The sequence below is a fragment of the Oncorhynchus nerka genome, unplaced genomic scaffold, assembly GCF_034236695.1.
Source record: "Oncorhynchus nerka isolate Pitt River unplaced genomic scaffold, Oner_Uvic_2.0 unplaced_scaffold_4062, whole genome shotgun sequence".
Lineage (NCBI taxonomy): Eukaryota > Metazoa > Chordata > Actinopteri > Salmoniformes > Salmonidae > Oncorhynchus > Oncorhynchus nerka.
Genome location: NW_027037234.1, coordinates 10,209 through 18,250, shown reverse-complemented (window position 1 = coordinate 18,250; position 8,042 = coordinate 10,209). Strand labels below are relative to the sequence as shown.

The window sequence follows — 8,042 nt, the reverse complement described above, 5'->3', positions numbered from 1 at the left end:
GACTCTGTTCTGTCTAGGTAAGAGGTTCCCTATATAGTGCACTACTATAGACCAGACTATGTTCTGTCTAGGTAAGAGGTTCCCTATATAGTGCACTACTATAGACCAGACTCTGTTCTGTCTAGGTAAGAGGTTCCCTATATAGTGCACTACTATAGACCAGACTATGTTCTGTCTAGGTAAGAGGTTCCCTATATAGTGCACTACTATAGACCAGACTATGTTCTGTCTAGGTAAGAGGTTCCCTATATAGTGCACTACTATAGACCAGACTCTGTTCTGTCTAGGTAAGAGGTTCCCTATATAGTGCACTACTATAGACCAGACTATGTTCTGTCTAGGTAAGAGGTTCCCTATATAGTGCACTACTATAGACCAGACTCTGTTCTGTCTAGGTAAGAGGTTCCCTATATAGTATACTACTATAGACCAGACTATGTTCTGTCTAGGTAAGAGGTTCCCTATATAGTGCACTACTATAGACCAGACTCTGTTCTGTGCCATTTGGGACAGAACCTCTGAATATTGGTCAATATTAACTGCAACGATTTTAAAGGTAGACTCAGCGATGTGGCGAAGATTCACAAAGTAAACCGCATAGTGGGTCAATTTCCGCATCAACTAGTAGCGTTGAAGCGCGAGGCTCAACTTCTCTGCTGTCTCGCTCCCGCGTTGTAACCGTGGAGAGACCGTGACCGTTGCTCTGTGTGATTGTCTGAGAGAGAAGACTTCCGTCTCCGCTGCGCTGCTGCTCGGGGCAACGGCATTACAGAATTTAAATATTGAACACACCAAATGGCACGTGTCTTTTTTTTACCCTGTTGCTCGTTTGAAAAACGAGATTCAGTCTTGGAGGTGTTTCCTGACCGATTCCGCGTTTGGTTTTATTGACGTTTGTCCCCCATGAGATACTGTACACACGGAAGCCTGTTTCACTTCCTCAGAATTAATTGAAGACAACTCAAACAAATCTGTATTTTGTACATTTTTGCTGGGGATGTTTTAGTTTAGTGCAATTTTACGTGAAGGTGTTTGGTGCAGTATTTCGTAAACAAAAATTGCGACGTGTTGTCTTAAGTACACAAAGTCTGTCTGCTGGGCAGGTCCATCTATGCTATTGGATAGAGAGCTGTCACCGCAGCGGTTCACCCCATGTTAGTGGGAGAACGGGGCATTGTCAAATCAAAACACAACCTTCATTTACCAATTGTGACACTCCGTCTTAGACAAGCCTGACTTTATAGCTATAATGATCGTATGTACACGTTGTAGTCCATCTAGACACTATAATAACTGACTCGTATCTGTTTTCAAAGGGACGTGTTGCTTTTAAAAAGGCATTCGCTCATTGTACATAGTTCATGGGTCATAGAGATGGAAAGAGGCCGTATCATTGTATCCGTGTGTAGTGGGGGGGTCATAGAGATGGAAAGAGGCCGTATCATTGTATCCGTGTGTAGTGGGGGTCATAGAGATGGAAAGAGGCCGTATCATTGTATCCGTCCCACTACGGCGTCTGTGACATCATGGGCAGTGCCATTGAGGCCATTTTGAAGTAGTCCCATTTTCTTCTTCACAATTGGGTGATACCTCCTGATGACCCTTGGCTGCACATGACTCCCAACAAGGTCACCAGTAGGGATCAGCCAATGGTGGAACTACCCCCAGGTGGTGAAGCTGGTGCTGCCCCGTGCTAATACAACCTTTCCACTAGAGGCCTCTATCATTCTCTATGGTGGTGAAAGCTACCATTTGCCTCTATCATTCTCTATGGTGGTGGTAAAGCGTCCACCATATTGCCTCTATCATTCTCTATGGTGGTGGTAAAGCTGCCTCTATCATTCTCTATGGTGGTGGTAAAGCTACCATATTGCCTCTATCATTCTCTATGGTGGTGGTAAAGCTTCCACCATATTGCCTCTATCATTCTCTATGGTGGTGGTAAAGCTTCCACCATATTGCCTCTATCATTCTCTATGGTGGTGGTAAAGCTTCCACCATATTGCCTCTATCATTCTCTATGGTGGTGGTAAAGCTTCCACCATATTGCCTCTATCATTCTCTATGGTGGTGGTAAAGCTTCCACCATATTGCCTCTATCATTCTCTATGGTGGTGGTAAAGCTTCCACCATATTGCCTCTATCATTCTCTATGGTGGTGGTAAAGCTTCCACCATATTGCCTCTATCATTCTCTATGGTGGTGGTAAAGCTTCCACCATATTGCCTCTATCATTCTCTATGGTGGTGGTAAAGCTTCCACCATATTGCCTCTATCATTCTCTATGGTGGTGGTAAAGCTTCCACCATATTGCCTCTATCATTCTCTATGGTGGTGGTAAAGCTTCCACCATATTGCCTCTATCATTCTCTATGGTGGTGGTAAAGCTTCCACCATATTGCCTCTATCATTCTCTATGGTGGTGGTAAAGCTTCCACCATATTGCCTCTATCATTCTCTATGGTGGTGGTAAAGCTTCCACCATATTGCCTCTATCATTCTCTATGGTGGTGGTAAAGCTTCCACCATATTGCCTCTATCATTCTCTATGGTGGTGGTAAAGCTTCCACCATATTGCCTCTATCATTCTCTATGGTGGTGGTAAAGCTTCCACCATATTGCCTCTATCATTCTCTATGGTGGTGGTAAAGCTTCCACCATATTGCCTCTATCATTCTCTATGGTGGTGGTAAAGCTTCCACCATATTGCCTCTATCATTCTCTATGGTGGTGGTAAAGCTTCCACCATATTGCCTCTATCATTCTCTATGGTGGTGGTAAAGCTTCCACCATATTGCCTCTATCATTCTCTATGGTGGTGGTAAAGCTTCCACCATATTGCCTCTATCATTCTCTATGGTGGTGGTAAAGCGTCCACCATATTGCCTCTATCATTCTCTATGGTGGTGGTAAAGCTTCCACCATATTGCCTCTATCATTCTCTATGGTGGTGGTAAAGCTTCCACCATATTGCAGATCAAACATTTAACGCCTCCACACAGTCTTTTTATTTTTTTTATTTTAAATCATCACTGGATGTCTAATAAATCACTGTGTTTACTTCATGAAAATAACTTCAAATAAATGTTTTATCATTTATTTCCCTGAGCCTCCTTCAGCCACTGGAATGCTCTGTCTGATCGTGTCGGTGTGTTGATAAAAATTTTAATATATTTACATGCACAGCTCTGATTGGTGGATAGGATTGTCTAGTCTCTAGAGCAGGGATGGGCAACTCCAGTCCTCGGGGGCCTGATTGGTGTCACACTTCAGCCCCAGCTAAGACATCTGACTCCAGTAATGCAATGATCACGTTCTTCAGTTCAGAACACAGCCAGTCTAATCAGCTGTGTTTGCTAGGGAAACAGTGGGACTGGAGTTGCCCATCCCTGCACTAGAGCCTACCCTGCTTACCCCTTCAAAGTAGGTGGAGACATATGCAAATAAAAGATGACTGGTCATTGGTCAGAAAAATCAGATCAAATTGTGATGTCATGCTCTGGGCTCAAAAACTCCATCCCACCTGAACAGGCTGAAATTCCAAGCATTGTTTTCAAAGGACATTATCGTAATTTTATACAATTTCAGAGTGTTATTTCAACCTCATAGTGTGGAGAAATTGTTGAAAAAAACAAAACAGTAAAATCACATTTTTGACTGCACTGGTTAGGGGCAAGGGAAGGGGTAGGGATTGAATTGGGACACACTGTAGTCACACAGGTGAAGGTCTGAGGCGACATCAGCAGTATTCAGAGTAATCCTCTTCTACATAGTTAGCTGGGAACAGACCGACCTACAGACAGAGAGAGGAGTGTTTAACAATTTGTGTGTTGGAAAAGCATTCCAGGTGAAGCTGGTTGAGAGAATGCTAAGAGTGTGCAAACTGTCATCAAGGCAAAGGGTGGCTAGTTTGAAGAATCTAAAATATATTTTGATTTGTTTAACACTTGTGTGTGTGTGTGTGTGTGTGTGTGTGTACTGTGTGTGGGACGGTGTGTGTGTGTGTGTACTGTGTGTGGGACGGTGTGTGTGTACTGTGTGTGTGTGTGTGTGGGACGGTGTATGTGTGTGTGTGTGTGTGTGTGTGTGTGTGTACTGTGTGTGGACGGTGTGTGTGCTCCTCACCCGTCCATAGACCTCTCCTTTCCACCATCCATTGTGAGCTTTCTTAGACAGGACCTTGACTGTGTCTCCTTCTCTCAGAGACAGCTCTGTACGGTCTCTGGCTGAGAAGTCATACCTGGCCCTCGCTGTGCCGAACGAACGCATACTGCCACCTGGAGGAGAGAGGGAGAGAGGTGAGCGTGGGTGTGTGTGTGTTGAAACAAACAGTATTTGAGAGTACTTATATTTGAGGTTATGGAAGGATATAAGTTCAGGTTTGTAGGAAGTCTTGAGAGTGTGTGTGTGTGTGTGTGTGTGTGTGTGTGTACCTGGGGAGGGTGTGTTGAAGGGTGTATCACTCTGTTCAGGCTGGTTGAAGGGGGTCTGGAGGGTGGTGTGTGTTTGTGTACCTGGGGAGGGTGTGTTGAAGGGTGTATCACTCTGTTCAGGCTGGTTGAAGGGGGTCTGGAGGGTGGTGTGTGTTTGTGTACCTGGGGAGGGTGTGTTGAAGGGTGTATCACTCTGTTCAGGCTGGTTGAAGGGGGTCTGGAGGGTGGTGTGTGTTTGTGTACCTGGGGAGGGTGTGTTGAAGGGTGTATCACTCTGTTCAGGCTGGTTGAAGGGGGTCTGGAGGGTGGTTTGTGTACCTGGGGAGGGTGTGTTGAAGGGTGTATCACTCTGTTCAGGCTGATTGAAGGGGGTCTGGAGGGTGGTGTCCACATCCTTAAAATACTCCTTCAATGAATGTTGCTGGTAGAACTGAACCATCTCCTAACAGAGAGATGAGGGAGAGAGAAAGAGATAGGGGGGAGATGGGGGGAGAGAGAGATAGGGAAGGAGAGAGAGAGAGAGGAGGGAGATGGGGAGGGAGAGAGGGGGGAGATGGGGAGAGAGAGATAGGGGAGAGAGAGAGAGAGAGGGGAGGGGAGAGGGGGAGAGAGATAGGGGGAGAGGAGGGAGGGGGAGAGGGGAGAGAGATATAGGGAAGGGAGAGAGAGGAGGGAGGGGAGATGGGGGAGAGAGAGAGGGGAGATGAGGGGAGAGAGAGATAGGGGAAGGGGAGAGAGGGGAGGGGAGAGGGGAGAGAGGGGGAGATGGGGGGAGAGAGAGATAGGGAAGGGGAGAGAGAGAGGAGGGGAGATGGGGAGGGGAGAGAGAGGGGGAGATGGGGGAGGGGAGAGAGAGAGGGGGAGATGGGGGAGGGAGAGAGAGATAGGGGAGAGAGAGAGGGGAGGGAGAGAGGGGGAGGGAGAGAGAGAGAGGAGGGAGAGAGAGAGAGGGGAGAGAGAGAGGGGAGGAGAGAGAGAGAGGGGAGGGAGAGAGAGATGGGGAGGGAGAGAGAGGGGAGGAGAGAGAGAGGGAGGGAGAGAGAGAGGGGAGGGGAGAGAGAGATGGGGAGGGAGAGAGAGGGGGAGAGAGAGAGGGGAGGGAGAGAGAGAGGGGAGGGGAGAGAGATGGGGGAGGGGAGAGAGAGAGGGAGGGAGAGAGAGGGGAGGGAGAGAGAGAGGGAGAGAGAGAGAGATGGGGAGGAGAGAGAGAGGGGGAGATGGGGGAGGGGAGAGAGAGAGATGAAGATACAAAGTGCTTTACAAAAAAAAAAGTTAAACATGTTTACATTTACAAGAAAAAGGGATGAAAGGTAGAGGGAGAGAGACGAGGAGGGTAGACAGAGAGATAAGAGGGAGAGAGACGAGGAGGGTAGACAGAGAGATAAGAGGGAGAGAGACGAGGAGGGTAGACAGAGAGATAAGAGGGAGAGAGACGAGGAGGGTAGACAGAGAGATAAGAGGGAGAGAGACGAGGAGGGTAGACAGAGAGATAAGAGGGAGAGAGACGAGGAGGGTAGACAGAGAGATAAGAGGGAGAGAGACGAGGAGGGTAGACAGAGAGATAAGAGGGAGAGAGACGAGGAGGGTAGACAGAGAGATAAGAGGGAGAGAGACGAGGAGGAGGACAGAGAGATAAGAGGGAGAGAGAGAGGAGGGTAGACAGAGAGATAAGAGGGAGAGAGACGAGGAGGTTAGACAGAGAGATAAGAGGGAGAGAGACGAGGAGGGTAGACAGAGAGATAAGAGGGAGAGAGACGAGGAGGGTAGACAGAGAGATAAGAGGAGAGAGACGAGGAGGGTAGACAGAGAGATAAGAGGGAGAGAGACGAGGAGGGTAGACAGAGAGATAAGAGGGAGAGAGACGAGGAGGTTAGACAGAGAGATAAGAGGGAGAGAGACGAGGAGGGTAGACAGAGAGATAAGAGGGAGAGAGACGAGGAGGGGTAGACAGAGAGATAAGAGGGAGAGAGACGAGGAGGGTAGACAGAGAGATAAGAGGGAGAGAGACGAGGAGGGTAGACAGAGAGATAAGAGGGAGAGAGACGAGGAGGTTAGACAGAGAGATAAGAGGGAGAGAGACGAGGAGGGTAGACAGAGAGATAAGAGGGAGAGAGACGAGGAGGGTAGACAGAGAGATAAGAGGAGAGAGAGACGAGGAGGGTAGACAGAGAGATAAGAGGGAGAGAGACGAGGAGGGTAGACAGAGAGATAAGAGGGAGAGAGACGAGGAGGGTAGACAGAGAGATAAGAGGGAGAGAGATGAGGAGGGTAGACAGAGAGATAAGAGGGAGAGAGACGAGGAGGTTAGACAGAGAGATAAGAGGGAGAGAGACGAGGAGGGTAGACAGAGAGATAAGAGGGAGAGAGACGAGGAGGGTAGACAGAGAGATAAGAGGGAGAGAGACGAGGAGGGAGAGAGAGATAAGAGGGAGAGACGAGGAGGGTAGACAGAGAGATAAGAGGGAGAGAGACGAGGAGGTTAGACAGAGAGATAAGAGGGAGAGAGACGAGGAGGGTAGACAGAGAGATAAGAGGGAGAGAGACGAGGAGGGTAGACAGAGAGATAAGAGGGAGAGAGACGAGGAGGGTAGACAGAGAGATAAGAGGGAGAGAGACGAGGAGGGTAGACAGAGAGATAAGAGGGAGAGAGACGAGGAGGGTAGACAGAGAGATAAGAGGGAGAGAGACGAGGAGGGTAGACTGGGAGAGAGACGAGGAGGGTAGACAGAGAGATAAGAGGGAGAGAGACGAGGAGGGTAGACAGAGAGATAAGAGGGAGAGAGACGAGGAGGGTAGACAGAGAGATAAGAGGGAGAGAGACGAGGAGGGTAGACAGAGAGATAAGAGGGAGAGAGACGAGGAGGGTAGACAGAGAGATAAGAGGGAGAGAGATGAGGAGGGTAGACAGAGAGATAAGAGGGAGAGAGACGAGGAGGTTAGACAGAGAGATAAGAGGGAGAGAGACGAGGAGGGTAGACAGAGAGATAAGAGGAGAGAACGAGGAGGGTAGACAGAGAGATAAGAGGGAGAGAGACGAGGAGGGTAGACAGAGAGATAAGAGGGAGAGAGACGAGGAGGGAGACTGGGAGGAGGAGGAGGTAGACAGAGAGATAAGAGGGAGAGAGACGAGGAGGGTAGACAGAGAGATAAGAGGGAGAGAGACGAGGAGGGTAGACAGAGAGATAAGAGGGAGAGAGACGAGGAGGGTAGACAGAGAGATAAGAGGGAGAGAGACGAGGAGGGTAGACAGAGAGATAAGAGGGAGAGAGACGAGGAGGGTAGACAGAGAGATAAGAGGGAGAGAGACGAGGAGGGTAGACAGAGAGATAAGAGGGAGAGAGATGAGGAGGGTAGACAGAGAGATAAGAGGGAGAGATGAGGAGGGTAGACAGAGAGATAAGAGGAGAGGACAGAGGTTAGACTGGGAGAGAAACGAGGAGGGTAGACAGAGAGATAAGAGGGAGAGAGACGAGGAGGGTAGACTGGGAGAGAGATGAGGAGGGTAGACAGAGAGATAAGAGGGAGAGAGACGAGGAGGGTAGACTGGAGATAGAGGGGAGAGAGACGAGGAGGGTAGACAGAGAGATAAGAGGGAGAGAGACGAGGAGG

The 8,042-nt window shown here is 48.7% G+C and overlaps 1 protein-coding gene across 1 annotated transcript; it reads right to left on the bottom strand.

Moving 5' to 3' along the window:
- Nucleotides 1-3,002: 3,002 nt before the first annotated feature.
- On the bottom strand, nucleotides 3,003-4,872 carry LOC135566595 (putative uncharacterized protein DDB_G0290521). The gene is made up of 3 exons (XM_065014274.1): nucleotides 4,434-4,872; nucleotides 4,126-4,277; nucleotides 3,003-3,793 (listed from the first exon to the last, which is right to left on the bottom strand). Exons 1-3 carry the CDS (start codon nucleotides 4,870-4,872, stop codon nucleotides 3,740-3,742), a joined length of 645 nt encoding a protein of 214 aa, XP_064870346.1. The 3' UTR covers nucleotides 3,003-3,739.
- Between the last annotated feature and the right edge of the window lie 3,170 nt (nucleotides 4,873-8,042).